This window comes from Glycine max, chromosome 20 (genome assembly GCF_000004515.6).
Source record: "Glycine max cultivar Williams 82 chromosome 20, Glycine_max_v4.0, whole genome shotgun sequence".
Lineage (NCBI taxonomy): Eukaryota > Viridiplantae > Streptophyta > Magnoliopsida > Fabales > Fabaceae > Glycine > Glycine max.
In genome coordinates this window covers 44,101,532-44,118,142 of record NC_038256.2, presented here as the reverse complement: position 1 = coordinate 44,118,142, position 16,611 = coordinate 44,101,532, and the positions used below count along the sequence as shown (strand labels likewise).

The window sequence follows — 16,611 nt, the reverse complement described above, 5'->3', positions numbered from 1 at the left end:
ATTATTTTTTATTATCATGGATAAAAAATAAAAAAAATTGACAAGTTAAGACTATGATCGACAAAATATTTTAGTTGATTTTAATTTTTTTTATTAACTTAAAAACTAGTTTAACTGCTCGGTAAATAAATTTTTTAATAATAATTTCAGTATAATTTTTAGTGTTTTTTGAAACATTACTTGAAATAGATTTATTTTTAAAAAATAATTTCTAATTTCTAATTTTTATATTTTTTTCATTTTTATTTTTATTTATTTGTTTTCTTAATTATCTTTTTTTAAAATAAATTATGATTTTATTATTTTTTTTATTATCCATTTTTCTGTTATCTCAACAACTTATTTTTATTAAATATTTATAATTTAATAAGATAATTTTTCAATTATAAGTTAACTTTTTCGACTTCCAATTAATATATGAGTCTGATGTCTCATTTAATCATTTACCTAATTTTATAGTTTTTAACAATTTTTTTAATTAACTAATAAGAAAAAAATAGTTAAAGAATGAGAACCTAATAGAGTTACACTTCACTTGAATCTAATCAAATACCAAAGAGAAGTGAGAAGTGAATGCAGCAAAAGTAACAAGGAACAAACTAAATAGAAATAGAGTTGTTCAACTTTTGCGGAAGCATAAACTATATAACTTTATTCAATCAAGAAATTCAACGAAAGAGTGACATACAAAAGATAAACTCTTCTTCTAGCTATGTCTACCCATTGAAGGGGCAAACCAGGTGGTTTATATATCATATCACACGATGCATAGTAAACAAATCAAAAAGCTCAACAAAAGCAAACTAAGGCAGATACTCCTCCTTCCTTCCACTTGAACAATCAGACACTCAAACTCAACAGTTCAAAGCATCATCACGATGACAACACTTATACTTAACAGAAGACACCTCCATGACACGGCCACACGTGAGATATCTCTTTCTCCTTGGCATCATATATAGTACTCTTTGAAGGCAATGTCAAACCCTTCTCTATCGAACACTCTCTCTTTCCAGTTTTGAAACTCAGCCACGATCTGATAAACAGCCTGGCCATGACAGAGATGCTTAATGTTGTGCCCTTTGCTGAGAATGGCCCACCCTTGTGGGTCCCTTTTGAGGCAGAATAAGCACTTTACAATCTTCTGAATCTCACAGTCCACTGCCTCTTGGTGCGATACGCCAATCCAGAAACTTGGAACACTGTTGTTGAGTTCACCCTTCCCCTTCCCCAGTTCATAGTTCTCTATTATGATATCTGCACGTTGGATATTCTCGTTCATTTTTATCTTTGACAGCTCGTGTGTGAAGTTCTGGACCCACGTATTGTTGGCACCTCCATAGATAAAGATGTATCTGTTCTCCTTCACCTGATTCACCTTGTAAGATTAAATATTTCATACATAAGTCAATCACTATACCTTTTTTGTCTTCAAAAAATTAACTAATTTTAATTTTACAACATATAAAGAAATGTTTATTTAAGGACTTCATTCCTTTAAATAAAATCTGTCATTTAAATTTTGTAGATAAAATTCGGCAAAAATTCACCATCAACAAAATATATATTCTATATTAACGTCACAGTAACTCAAAATATTTTATTTTATTGAAATATATCTTTTTATATATCAAAAAAGACAAATTTTTTGTACATTATAACCCAAACACATTATTATGAATTATAAAATTGTTTATTTTTACAGAAATTATTAAAATATATATATATATATATATATATATATATATAAAATAATTTTTAATTGATTGATACACTATCACAATTTATGAAAATTGAAGTCTTAAAATATGTATCTCAACACTAATTGGAAATTATAAGCACTAAGTTAGTTGAGTGTCTTTTTAAGCCAATAGAGAAAAATAATTATTTAAGAAGAAAGTTGAAAAATTGTAGAGTACCTGTAGTACAGGTGTTGCTTTTAGGATTAAATCCCAAAGCCACTTCCATTTCAGAGTAAGTTCATCACCATCAACTTTCCTGAAAGGGAAGGCCTCTATGCCCCATTCAAAGATCACTTCCAGGGCATTTTCATTCAATAGGGTACCTTTAGAGCTGAACAACGGGGCAATAGGCTGAATCTCATAATTCAGTCTTTCTGTATCTTTTATTATCTTGAGCCCCGGTAACTCAAAGAAGTATTCCACCGCATAAAACTTGATGCCACTCTTCAAAGCTTTGAACTGTTCCCTACTACCCTGGCTCCACTCAACCACAATGGAGATCCACAATATCTTGAAATCTTCTTTTCTTGAAGCCTTTTGCTTCTTTTGGATCTTCTTGCAATCTTTCATACGTTGAATTCAAAAGCGAAATCTCATCTTCAATGCTGTCGAGACCCGAGATGAAGAGCAACACATGTTTCTGCCAGAACACATGTTCGATGCCCTGTTTAGGACATAAATTTCAAAAACACAACATAATCAGTTAATCACTCAACTGTGTCTATCTCCATCTCTAATTCCAACACACCCAGTATAACAAAAATTATTCCCTCCATTTCTAAATAATTGTCATCCTACCGACCATGAAGAAGTAATAAAAAAATGAAAAAAAAATATTAATTTTATAAAATTAGTTTTATATTATCATTAATTCATTTCTAGATTTTGTTGTTCCTCGTAAATATTATTTTGAAACAATTTTTTATTCATACATAAAAATTATAGTTGGACTGAGGTCCTACAAAACTAACTAACCCTTGTAACTAGGTTGGTCCCTTCAAATATCTTGGGATTCTCAGCTCCCTTTTGTTGGGGGTAGATCAGAGCCTTCAAAAGATCCACAATATCTTTAGGCCTCTCAAAGACGTTCTGGATGGTAATGTAATCTCGTACATTGGCTGCAACAAATAAAGACAAACTCTTAGTATAGAAGTATGGCTCTTAATTGGTTTGAAAGAACAGGAAGCAATTAATTTATCAACCTATTTGCTCTTTGACGTTTGTAAGATGAGTTGCCAACTTGTTAACAGCAGTGGAAAGCCTGAATGTATATTCTGATAATTTATAGTTCCTGTAAAAACAAACAATTTAAGTTATATAATGGGATGAGCAGCACATTTTGCTGACTGAGATAATCTGAGCCTTATTTTTTATTCAATGAATCCACTTGTTCATAAATTTCACATTTTATGACACATACATAATTCCAGAGTCAGTGGCATTGGTTTGGCAGATTGAGAAGTGTTTCACATGATATGTTAGATTACAATATATGAAGTTGTTTCATTTTGTCACCTATAATAATCATACCCGGCTCATTCAAATTATTTTTCATTAAAGATACATGTGGTCTAAACAAATAACTTACCATAAACCAATGAGGTTGCCGGTGGAAGCAACGGTGGCAGCAATTGACCATTATACAACAACAAGGATGGCTTGGAAGGCTTCTGTCAAGTCAGGCACGTCCTCTGGATCATAGCCATCAGCAGCATACGTTGATGTGTTGAAACACTTGCACTATGTACGTGACAAGTTCGCCAACAGCAGAGGCATTCCTTCTCTGGACTTGATTCAGCTGCCTCAGCGAGTTTCCGAGCACGTCGTTTGTTTGAAACTGAGTAAGGTGAACGAAACTCCCGTACTCCAAAGACAAAGCAGCTATATATGGCTATCAGTGCCTTCGCATCCCAGGTGTTGAAGGATCCACATTGTTGTTTGCTGTACGCAATACGCAGCACTACGTCTGGATATCATCTGTGTCACCGTTTTTTATATGTCCAATTATATACTAGACACACCAATCCCGTAACATGTACATAAAAAAATATTAACCTGGCAAGAAATCAGCTTCAGTGTAGGGAATTCTGGTTTGGCACTGGCTGTGGAAATCGGGGATTGACTCTATAAAACGATTAAAAAGTTTAGAAGTTAGCTACCCTTGTTAAATAAAAGATAAGATATTGACTCATAGGCATATAGCTTTTCTTATATATGATGCTCTTTTAAAAATACAAGGGACTTCAAATTAAAAGATTGATATTATTTAATGATGTTATTTGTATTATCGAATATGATAATGTCATAAGGTAGAAATTAAAAATAATTGAGAAAATCGATGTGAATTATCCAAAGGATAATATTCGAGATAAGGTTGTAGAATTTATCGGTGTTACAAGTTTCATTATTATTGAGGTGATCGAGTCAAATAAACAATATTCATGATTATATTAATACACATATATACTATGTATACTTAAATTGAGTTATATGGGCATTTAATTAATGTCATTCATAAATTAGTATTTTTAAGAATAAAATATTTATTAAATCATGCTTAATTTGAAAAAATAAAATAGCAATATTATATGGAATCTACTTGTTATAATTTTTTGTAAAGAATAACTTTTTTAAAACAATAACTTTTTGATACCTTTGTTTAAAATTTTTAAAATAATAAAATCAATAATAACTAATTTTTTTAAGTATGTAATTAAGAATATATTTGGTGCACACATAAAAATAAAATAAAAACTAAAAGATCTAATTAAAATTAAAAGTTACTTTGAATAATTTATCCTAAAATTAATTATTTTTAAAATATTTATAATTGAAAATAAATATAAATTAGTTTCTTTATGTAAAATATATATATAAAAGAATTACTTACTAGATTATGTAAAATTATTATTATTTTAAAATGTGTGATACTAGTGATAGCCTAACTCATAATATTGGCGAGATGATTTCAGTTTTCTGTGACACACGTGTCAGACATCGAAGGGTGAAGCGTAGAGAAGTAGAGGCGAGCCACTCGCACTAAACTAAATCCCGGTCACACCCTTCTTTATTGTTGTCGTTTCGTTCCTCACTGTCACTGACTCACTCTTGTTTTCGCTTCGCTACTCATCATCCTAAGGTAATGCCTCTCAGCTATGCATTTATGTTTTCTTCTTCCTCAGCGATTCTCTTTCCCCTATTAATTAAACCCTTTTAGTTTTGCTTGTGCGAACCTCTTGTTATTCTTCTGTAAGAACGGCTTTCGTTTCGGATTAGGTTTTATAAAATCCCAAAACCAAGGTTTTTGTTTGTAGAATATCTAATTTTAATATTTTTGGGTCTGGTGTTGAATATCTTAGTTACTTGTTTTTAATGTCATGTTAGCAATAGTTCTTTGTCATTGTTTCTGGTATAAATAAGACACCTGTTCATGTTTAAGGTGTGAAGAAAAAGAATGGAACTTATATATATTTGTTTTCTTGTTCCTGCAGTAGTGCTGTAGCAGATTGTTGCTCTTCCTCTTTAGGGGTCTATGATCAAGATAGGGAGTGTGGGTGTGGCCGTGTGGGTTGACTTGTCTCTCTTAGCAAAGTTGGTTTCTTAAAAAAAAAAAATGGATAAACAAACACTCAAATCTGTAGGTTGTCTCAAATTTGTACATGTAAATTGTAATTACCAAGTGAAAACAAACAGAGGCACATCACTTAATGTCAAATTTGCTCATGTAAATTTTAATTACCAAGTGGAAGCAAACAGATGCACATGACTTTTCAACATTTGCCTGTGTGTGTATGTTTGCTAAATAGTGTATTATTTTGCTGCTCTGAACGCACTTTTTCATTTTATATTCTTCTTTTGAATGATTTTTTGCTGGTATTTAGACCCCTCTGCTTTGGTGGCTTTATGTCAACACTGAGTTGCCTGTACCTTGAGTCAGACCCCTATGCATCTGCCAATAAAAGCAGTTGTCGTCAAGTGCACGAGGCTCCTATCATTGGAGGGTTTGCATTGTTATATTTGAAAGAATGGCATCATAATTGATGACCATGATTTGGTTATAGCAACTGCACATGGTTGTTATTTTGATTTGTGTCAAAACAACTTTTGGGCATTTTCCAGCAGTTTCTTCAGTAATCATATCACCATTATTGCAACCGTAGTCATAGTTACAAGTTAAGAGCTTTGGGAATGTATTTTTGATGAAGTATATGGTAATGATCTTTGTACTTTATGGAAAAAAAATTGTATTATCGTTTTATAGTTCAAAGGTCATGAAGTAGAAAACTTTTGTATCTAATCAGGTTTTATGTAGCAAGTAGAAACATGTGTGTCTTTAATTGAAAGGTTGTGAACTAAAAGGGCTTCCAGCAACTGCATATGGTCATTATTTGGATTTCAGTCAATTAACTTCGGGCATTTTCCAGCAGCTGCTCAAGTCAACATATCTTATTATTGCAGCTGTAGTTGTGGTTACAAGTCAACAGCTTTGAGAATATATATATATATATATATATATATATATATATCAAGTTGATCAAATATGGTTTTGCACCTTGCTGGATAAAATTCGTATGGTAGAATTTAAAGGACATCAATTATAAAATGTTGTGTCTAGCCACACATATCATGTAGTAAGTTGGAACATGTGTGTCTTTATTTTAGAAGTTATAAACTAGAAAAGCTTACATTTTTATTTGTATATGAATGGTTGTTAGTGTCATAACTCTGATCTCCTAGTACAATAATGATTTTGGTGATTTTCTGACATTACTCTCCGAGGATCAAAATTTTGATATCCATCAGTTTAATTAGCATGTACTGCAGACTTTTAATTTGAAGAATACTTGTGCTTTTGAATTAGATATATATAATGGCACTCTAATATCATTTTATTTTATGGCAGAAGTACCAGGAAGAAACAAACAATGTTTCTCAAAGTCCAGCTGCACTGGAATGTCATCATCGCTGCTGAAAATCTGCAACCGGAAGGTCTGATGCTTCATAGGGCAATCATTGTCCGCCTTCTGAGTGACTTTGCTGTGAAGAAGGCCACCAAAGATCTGGGATACTTTCTTGCAGTGACCACACTGGAGAAAATAGGGGAAGGAAAGGTCAGACAACATACTGGGGATGTGCTCTTCCCTGTGGTTTTTAATGTCATCACCTTCAAGTTTTTCAAGGGTGAGATATTAGAGGGTGTTGTCCACAAGGTTCTGAAGCATGGAGTTTTCATGAGATGTGGTCCAATTGAGAATGTCTATCTCTCAAATTTGAAGATGCCTGATTACCGATATGTTCCTGGCGAAAACGCATGCTTCATGAATGACAAAATGTCAAAGATTGGAAAAGATGTCACGGTCCGCTTCTCGGTGATAGGTACAAAGTGGATGGAAGCAGAAAGGGAATTTCAGGCATTGGTCAGTTTGGAAGGGGATTATCTGGGACCAATTTCAACTCCGGATATTTAGCTACATTTTCTTTGTTGCCTTGTCTTCTGAAATGGATGAAATATTTTCCATATGAAGTCAGTTCTTGTAATTAATGATAACTCTGTCTGCCTTCCTTTTAGAACTGTGATTTCCGGCTTGTGTACGGGATACACTAGTGAAATCTGGGACCAATTTCAACTCCGGATATTTAGCTACATTTTCTTTGTTGCCTTGTCTTCTGAAATAGATGAAATATTTTCCATATGAAGTCAGTTCTTGTAATTAATGATAACTCTGTCTGCCTTCCTTTTAGAACTGTGATTTCTGGCTTGTGTACGGGATACACTAGTGAAATCAATATGTGCGTATGTGTAATATGCATTCTTCTGTTAATGGTTTAGTAGAAAGCTTGACTTTTTAATCTTGTTTAACATAATGGTTGATAGGAAGCTTAGGAGGGCTGTTGATTGTAATTTGCAAACTGTAGACCAGTATGTTTACGCCTATGAATTATGATGATCCAAGAAAAGAATTCGCCTTTTGTTGCATGTTTGTCGTATTAGGATTGTTTTGAAGTATTGGCAGCGTTGTTGACCTTGTTGCTGTTACAGATTTGTTTATTTTCTCTGTTGTTTCTTAATCCATATAATATTTTAGTAACAGATACGAGGACATTTTGTTGCAGATTGTTAAACTAAAAGGGTTCTTAACTGAATATTTTCAAGCTAAAACAGCTCTATAAGTATTCAAATTTGCTATTAGTGTATTAAATATTTAAGACCATGGCCTCCTTTCCCAAATATTCCACATTATAAACTTCCATTCAAATTTATTGCTTGAAACGCTTCTCCATGCGCCAAGCAGGAAAATAATCAAAGAGAGCACGAATTATCCAGCTTAGCACTAAAATTCTTGGGGGGAAAACTTCCAAAACAATTATTTTAGATTGTATTATAATGTTGACTAAATGAACATTTGAATCCATATAAAAATATACTTTAATAGGTTACATCAATTGAACATTTTAAAGATTTAATTTGATATCAAAATATTTTTTGAAATGGTTCTTTAATAGGTTAATTGAGTATTAAAATATTTTATTTGTATAATTAAATAATTATATAAAAAAAATATTTACCCTTCTAAGAGTTAAAATGTTAGTTATTCACAAAAAAAAAAAAGATAAGATGGTAGTTTGAATTAAAAGTAAAAGCTTAAAATAATTACAATTGAGTAAGTCTCTAGGTAGTGTAGCTGTAGTCTGTAGATGTGTCATCTGACGTTGTAGTATTTGATCCATTTGATGCTGTCCCTGTTGCCGGAAACGAAATGGATTTGATTCCTAACCCTAATGCTAACCCCAAGCAACCTGCGTTTTGCCTAAAATGGCCATGGAATGATGCAAACCATAACTCTAACTCTAACCCTAGTCCCTGCAATTTTGAGGGTCCATGGCTATTCAAGTCACTCCAAAACGTTGGCTTAATCGCTTTCAATTTTGCGAGCTCTTTTTCGAGTCGGAAGAAGAAAACGAGTCCAGCGGCAGCGTCGTCGTCGGAGGCAGAGCAGAGAGCGTTTGCGTCGGCTCTGGCCAGCGGGAAGGAGGCGACTTTGGTGGAGTTCTACTCCCCCAAGTGTAGGCTCTGCAATTCCTTGCTCAAATTTGTCTCCGAAGTCGAAACCAGGAACTCTAATTGGCTCAACATTGTCATGGCTGATGCTGAGAACCCCAATTGGCTACCTGAGGTATCTTATTTTTCACTTATTTGACCTTAACAATAGGAATTGAGATTACTCTTGGATTCATTCATTTTGGACTGCACATTGTGACAAGAGAATCATACTTTTGCATCATTCTCTAATATCTTTTCTTTATGCTCATCTGAGCCTATTCATTCAAATAAAGATTGTTTTTTGCTCCCATTCTAACAGCTTTTTCTTACTCACTCATTTGACATTTCACACCTGCCTTTCTTCTTCAAATACTATCTTTGGAGAAATCTAATCTGATATAGTACCTTCAAGAAGTTTGATTGTAACTCACTGATTTCTACTCTCCATACATTAGTTGTAGAAAGGAAGAAAATGTTCCTTAGTTGTTCCAATAGATAGAAAATTATACTCACATGGGTTCTGCTTATGTAAGTTTTTCCTCGGGCTTAGTAAAAATCCTAGGGACATTTTGTCTACAAGTGATGTTGTGACTGTTACTGATTAACTTTATTTGTGATTCTGAATCGTTGTAGGATAATAGCCATTTAGCAACACAGAAGTGATATAGACAGAAAAGGATGGACAACAAGCAACTAGGCAAAATAAAACATAACCTAATAAAGTTTGGAAGAAGCAAACTCTTCCCAATTACAGCAATTAAACCCCGTTAATGAGAACAAATTCTATCTGTTGGAATAAATAAATTCTAGTCATATGAATTAATTTGCATAAAGTGGCAAGGACAAAATCATGTTGCTTTCCCTTTTAAGTCAATTACTCGTTTGCCATACAGACATGAAACATAAACTTGCTAAATACCCATGCAGCAACGCTACAATAGCATGAACAGTACTTGTTGGAGATTTCACATCAACTATTGATATGACCAAATTAAAGTATATAAGTGAGGAAAAATTCTCACCTTACAAGTCGGTTTTGTAATGTTGAGTTAGGTCCAAACCCTAAAATTCTAAGAGTACTTGTATATATTATGCTCAAACAGAAACCCAACAAGTAGTTTATAATTAAGAACTTGTTTGGATAAACTTCTTCAGAAACAATTATAAGAGAATAAAAATTAAATAAGTTTCTCCATGAGCTAAAAATTAGCTTATGCGTAAGTTAAAAATAAGTTTTTAGATAAGTGCTTGTTGAGACATTTATTCAAACAGGCCCTAATTCCCATTTCTCATGCATTATCATAGTAGGTGATATTTTAGCTCAATGGTGGTGACATATCAGGTTTTCCACCATATGCCTAAATCAAGGAAGAACTTTTGATACAAACTCGTGCTATGGAAATGGATAACTTCATATAAACTGCCTTTCTGTTTATTTTTCCTTTTTGTGTGATATTTTTTGTTTTGTTTGTTCAGGGTCTGACTTCTTTTACATTGTTTAACATATTTGTTTATTACCAGTGTCATTTGTTTCTGCTATGGAAATTGGGTTTACTTGTCATTGGATTATGATGGATTTTGGCTTGGTGTATCCTACCTTATCGCTTTGTTGCTTTGTGAAAGTTATTTTATATTGTTTTGTTTCTTTAACTCAAGTGTACAAGATTAAATATCAAAGTTTGGTCATTAGAAAGAAATAAATGGGACAAGGGGACTTAGCAAAGCTTAATATAATAATTATTCATGTTATCTCCTAGAGTAAGTATGCTGAACCACGTTTGGGCAGACCTGACTAAGCCATTGGACCTCGCTATGTCAGTCCCCTGCTGCAAGCCTTTTTTTCTACTCCTCTTTTAGATGCAGGCCTGTTTCGCAATTTTTTTTTTTTAAATGTGATCCTCAATATATCCCTCTCAAGAAGTATTGCATTCTTGACTCTTCATGCGATTACTTTTTGGCTTTTTTATTCATTCTTTCAGAATTACCTTTACATGCAAACCCTGCTAATATTCTTTACACTCTAGCTGCTGCTTAAATTGGCTTAACCTGCTATCTTGCCTTGGATTATGTACAGCGTGCATTGTAACAAATGCTGCTTCCATATTTAACCTTACCTTTTCAACTGTCGGATTATACCTTGGACAATCTCATTTGTTAGCACATGCTATTAAAAATTGACAAATGGGCAATGCTGGCATTTTACCCAAACAGAGAGTACCATCCCATCCTACGATCACTCTTCAGCTCAAAAGTTCAAAATATTACATTCTAGGTCCATATTAATATCTCTGTTCTTCAATGCATCCACTTTTGATATGAATGGGATCCATTTTGAGATATTTCTATGCGAAACCTGAGATGATGGTTCTGGTAAGGAACATCAATTTTTTGGAGGGGTATGGGAAGAGCATCAATTTTTAATTTAAGATCAAATACATTGTAGATTTAAGAGATTTGAGGCCTTTATCCCATACTTGATGGAAATTGTAGAGGTCCGAATTTAGGATGGACTTGAAAGTTTTCTTTGAATACTTTATCCTTTTCTATTTCTGGAAATGATGTGGAACTTGAAATCTAGTTTCGTGGATTTCCTTTGGAAATAATTCACGCTATTGCTTCTCGATATTCTCGCATGATCTTCAATGAAATTGGTTTTGCTATCTTTTATAGCTTGAGGATACTGTTGTATACGAATAATTGGATATGATATTTATTTGTTTAACCTCAGGAGAATACACTTTGTTCATTATAATTTCTTGCTGACTTGTTTTTAAATCTTCGAATTGCAGCTCCTTAATTATGATGTTAGCTATGTTCCTTGCTTTGTGCTTCTTGACAACAATGGAAAGGCCCTTGCAAAGACTGGTGTCCCAAATAGTCGTTTACATGTTATTGCAGGACTCTCCCATCTTCTCAAAATGAAGCGTCCTCAACAAAATTATTGATGATGAGTCTAGTGCATGAAAACCAACCTTTTTTGTGGGATTGATATAGATATATTGAATTGCATTTTATACAAATAACTCATCATCCTTCTTCATTTCTCTCTTCTTTCATCATTCACTTCCTCTGTACATTGCTATCATTACAACTTTCTGTTCAAGTACCAAGGCACCATAACGTGATTTACTCGTTATCTTCCCTACAAATTTGTGGCACATAGGTTGCAACCAATGACCTGTAATAATCTAATTTATTATAGACAATACATATTCTATCATAATTTATGTTTGACTTGGATTAGATATATCACAATATAAAATAAAGATTAAATTAATTACTTACAATATTAGAAATCAAGTTCACGCACAAACTTGATTCTCATACATTTTCTTGTTTCCACATGTACGGAAAAAGTAATTCTTGTGTGGATAAACCATCCAATTTAGGTGTTCAGATTCAGTGATGCATTTTTTTGGTGGGACTCTTTCTGGATTTAGAGTGTTGCTAGGTGCATCCAGTATTATTGTTGGTACACCCAACACTAATCATAAAAAGACAGAAATATTCCTTACGAATCAAGTTGATCTGTAAGTTAATTTTTAAGACTTACGGATCAAGTTGATCCGTAAGTCTTTTACGGATTAAGTTAATCCGTAAGTTGATTTCTATTACTGAAGCCTAAAAATATGTTAGGTTGGGATGGTTTTAATTGAAAAGCACCATAAAATAATGAGTTGTTTGTCGCGTAGTGGCAGCGTGAGACATGTGTATTATTTATTATTTAATCCATCAATTAGTCCATGGGAACGCAGTAACAGAATTGGTACTGTGAGTCTGTGACGTAATCAGCAAATTTAGTTTATGACCTAAGCAACTCAGATCCCTTCGTTTGCGGAAAAAGAAAGTAAAGACAGAATGAAATTATCACTAAAATAAGTGAAATTTATATTTTAATTCACTTTGTTAAACAAAGGTAGTGTGGATCCCTTTATAATTAAATTGTTTCTAAACAGACACTACCTTTAATTTAACATATGCTTATTCGTAAAGATTTATTTATGGTGGGCAAATTGTATCTATATTTACTATTTAAACTGTCTTTAAAATGTTGGAAAATATTCTATTATTTCACTATAGAGAATTTAAATGTTTTTGATTTTACATTTTCACAAAAATAAAAAGGGATTGGTTTTGCATAAATTGGGAACTTTTGAGTTAGTTGATCACTAGAACACACGTTAATTTCTTATTGGTCTATAGCATGTTTATTTAACATTTTTCCTGCCCATGATAATAATAATAAAAAGAAATTGTTCCCAGCTCAAATGTGTTGTATCACATTTTTAAAAATGCTTTTTATACTTTTCAATGCTAATTTATTACAGTATATGGAGTAAAATTTTAATTTTCAATAAATATATATTAATTTGATTTTTTAAAATGAAAAATATAATATATTATTATATATTTAATATTATATTTCTTTATAAATATTACATAAATATCTTAATTTTAAAAAAAAATTCTCTCTTTCCTTTTTCTTCAAAATTTTATTTCCACCAAATTTCGAAACCCTTTAACAAATTTGCAGTGAATAAGTCTGTATGGTATATATACTAGCTAGATATTGACTTTTTTTATAAAAAAAAATAGATTTCCGAACTAAATATGATAGTGATCGAAGATATATTAACCTCTTCGTACCAACCATTTTAGTTCATATGTAAATACTACTTTATTGTAAATCCTTGTGATATTGACAACGAATTAGAGCTTAACTAGTTTGCTAAGGTTAGTTCTAAATCTTCTATTCAATTCGTCAAGAAAAAATCTCAAGGCATTATTACATTTTAAAAAAATCATAAAAATACTTTAAAATTTTTATTCATTAAATATTTACTTTAATTTTTTTTATAAATAATGTTTATTATTATTTTTTTTGGAAAGAAGAGACAACGTGCCCCAACAGAGATCGATTAAAATTCACCGGTGAAAATTAGGAAAACTTACGTCAATCTTAATTTATCATATATAATAAATTTATTAATATTTATAATAATTATTTTAAATATCATATATGTGCTATTATAATTTTTAATTGATTACTAATGTAAAATTATTTACATAATTACACTAATAATATATAAAACTAAACTCATGGATGATTGTAAACCATGTATATAGTTATAATGTTGTTACATCTATTATGTAAAATGTGGTTAAGTTATAGAACTTACATTAATATTAATTTATCATATATAATAAATTTATTAATATTTATAATAATTATCTTAAATATCATATATGTACAATCATAATTTTTAATTGATTAATAATATAAAACTATTTACATAATTACACTAATAATGTATAAAATTAATCTCAACAGTTGTTGTAAACCGGCCATGTATAAAGTTATAATATTGTTACCTCTTTTATGTAAAATATAGCTAAGTTATAGAATTTCTATATAATTTCAATGAATTTGTTTTAAAAAGAGTAGAAGAATCCATTCAAAATCGATCAAAATGTGAACTAAAATTTGAGAAGTTAAATGTATCGTCGAAGGGAGTTACTATGATTAGAACTGGAAAATACTCAGAAGCAAGATGTTTCAAAAATAAAAAATATTAGTGGTAGCGGTTAGGAAGAAGTTACATGAAGACATCAAATAATATTAGATCAATGTATTTAATAATATTGTTATACACTTGTTAAAATCATACAATTTGTTTGTTAGTATTAAGAGTCTATAAATAAAACGGACGACTACCAATTTTCAAGGGGATTAAACACTATCACTTAATTTTTTCAAAACTATCATTGATGACTAGAGGAGGTTCAATATATCATCGTGTATGTATTCAATTATCATCTTTTATAAATTCATATTTTTTTTTTTACTTTAATGCATCTTTTTAAGCCATTTATCTTTCAAATCTTCGTTTCTTCTCAAAATTTTATTTTTTTCAATCTTGACCTCTTATTACTTTTAGAATTACTATCGAAATTGAAATTATTATAAAAATAATCTTTAAATTAAAAACACTTTTATGAAATTTTCTTACTAATCATCCTATAAAGTACTATATTATTATAATAAAAATTAATATATTTATCAAAATTATAATTATTGTATACATTAGATATTAAACAATTCTTTGATAAGTTAAAAATTATGAACTTATTTATTTAATTAAAAAAAATTCATAATCAAAAATGAATTTTATATCTCATCTTTAAACATTTATTTAATATAATTATTTAGTGAAAATTTATTTATTAATTTGAAAATAGATTTCATTTAAAAAAAGTAACTATAATTTTCACGATAACCAAATGCATATCAGGATAATTTTTATTACGTGGAAAGGAGTTTGAGGTATTCTGGAGGAATTTCGAAAGGAGATTAATGGGTCCTATGTAAAACGCTTTTGGTATACATGTTTTCATTAGATTGTATCTTTCCATGTGCAGCAAGGGTCTCCGCATGTGATAACTGTCTATTATCACGTGCTGCAACACAAGTGGTTATTTGATGTGGATATTATCTGTAATTATGGAGGGACACAAGTTGTGCAATTAATGATTTTTTATGTTAATGAGCAAAACAAAACAAAAAATGGTTATTGTTATAAAAAATTAAATAAAAATAAATACTTTCATATTAACTATTTAGCTTTTCACTTTGAGTTTAATTTTGATATTATTAAAAAATACATTATCAAATAATTAGAAATTACTTTAAATATAAATTTTAAAGTATTATACAAATTAAAAATGTTACCGCACATAATAATTTTTTTAATTAATTAAATGATAATCTAAAAAATGTTTATATTTTTTTAAACTTTCTGTCTTTCTTTTTTTTTCACTTTTATTTCACTTATCATGATTCATGCCATTCATAATTGTAGTTGAAGGGATAGGACTCCCGAAAGTAAGATATATAATTTAAACTAACAATTTTTTTAAGTATTATATTTATATTTACAAGTATATATTTGATAAAATTATAATTTAGCTTTTTAAAATCATTTCACTGATAATAAAAATATATACTTTAAAATTTAAACATAAAATTATTTTAATTTGTAAGTATTTTATTAAAATAATATTGATAAAAAAAATTAAAAACCTTTGGCTAGATATTTGAATAAAGATTTTTTTTTTTAATTTCATAGAATCTAAAAGACATTTATTAAAAATAGACTAAATTATACTCATATCTCCTGTGTTTTTTTTTTAATTGCACCTGACACTCATCTTTTGCTGTATCCTACAAAAAATTCTTTAATTGTTTAACTCATATTACACTCAAACCCCTTCTCTTCTAATTATACCGTTTAATAATTTAACAAAAAATAGGCACATGTTCATGATATAACTTTTAATAAAAATTTATGTATAAAATATAATCACTTCTTCCTCACACTCGACCCCTTGTGCTTTTTTAAATTGCACCTGACCCCCTCCTTTTTATACCTTACAAAAAAATTTCTTAATTATTTAGTTCACATTACACTCAAACTCCCTCCTCCATAAACATCGTTTAATAATTTAACAGAAAGTAGACACATGCTGGTTACATGACTTTTAATGAAAATTTATGTCTAAAATATTCTTATCTTCTTTCTCTTAACTCCATAAAAGACATGACACCATTTTCAACATGAAAATATTTTAAGGCTCTTCCTTTTTTTTCCCCTCTAATTGGACGTGAACCCAACTTTTTGTTGCACATGAATTCACCTTGTTAGTATGTATTTGTTAACACTCTTCTTTCTTCTTTTATTTTTTAGTTCAACTTTTTTTGCGCGGGTTGAGTTGTTTGATTGTTGCGTTTTTTGTTGAACGTGTTTTCATCAATACATATTGATTCGA

General features: G+C 30.6%; 2 protein-coding genes and 1 pseudogene across 11 annotated transcripts; 2 read left to right on the top strand and 1 right to left on the bottom strand.

Moving 5' to 3' along the window:
• Positions 1 to 745: 745 nt before the first annotated feature.
• Positions 746 to 4,872, bottom strand: LOC100777444 (protein SIEVE ELEMENT OCCLUSION B-like; annotated as a pseudogene).
• LOC100527862 (uncharacterized) lies at positions 4,809 to 7,592 on the top strand. 10 transcript variants are annotated; one of them, XM_041013037.1, is made up of 3 exons: positions 4,818 to 4,881; positions 5,234 to 5,306; positions 6,649 to 7,592. In XM_041013037.1, the coding sequence occupies exons 2-3, from the start codon at positions 5,275 to 5,277 to the stop codon at positions 7,208 to 7,210; spliced, it is 594 nt and encodes a 197-aa protein (XP_040868971.1). In that variant the 5' UTR covers positions 4,818 to 4,881; positions 5,234 to 5,274; the 3' UTR covers positions 7,211 to 7,592. The 10 variants fall into 10 exon arrangements, with proteins under 10 accessions (XP_006605322.1, XP_040868971.1, XP_006605319.1 ...); XM_006605256.3 differs by having other exon boundaries at positions 6,646 to 7,592; XM_026127268.2 differs by having other exon boundaries at positions 5,234 to 5,333; positions 6,646 to 7,592.
• A 796-nt stretch (positions 7,593 to 8,388) lies between these two features.
• On the top strand, positions 8,389 to 12,011 carry LOC100794809 (uncharacterized). The gene is made up of 2 exons (XM_003556312.5): positions 8,389 to 8,917; positions 11,574 to 12,011. The coding sequence occupies exons 1-2, from the start codon at positions 8,501 to 8,503 to the stop codon at positions 11,727 to 11,729; spliced, it is 573 nt and encodes a 190-aa protein (XP_003556360.1). The 5' UTR covers positions 8,389 to 8,500; the 3' UTR covers positions 11,730 to 12,011.
• The last annotated feature ends 4,600 nt before the right edge of the window (positions 12,012 to 16,611 follow it).

What these genes read in the sequence shown, in the direction of transcription:
- LOC100527862 (XM_026127268.2), top strand. Translation starts at nt 5,275, where the DNA reads ATGATCAAGATAGGGAGTGTGGGTGTGGCCGTGTGGGTTGACTTGTCT. An exon ending in GACTTGTCTCTCTTAGCAAA is followed by an intron (nt 5,334 to 6,645) that starts GTTGGTTTCTTA and finishes ATTTTATGGCAG; the next exon opens with AAGTACCAGGAAGAAACAAA.
- LOC100794809 (XM_003556312.5), top strand. Translation starts at nt 8,501, where the DNA reads ATGGATTTGATTCCTAACCCTAATGCTAACCCCAAGCAACCTGCGTTT. An exon ending in ACCCCAATTGGCTACCTGAG is followed by an intron (nt 8,918 to 11,573) that starts GTATCTTATTTT and finishes TTCGAATTGCAG; the next exon opens with CTCCTTAATTATGATGTTAG.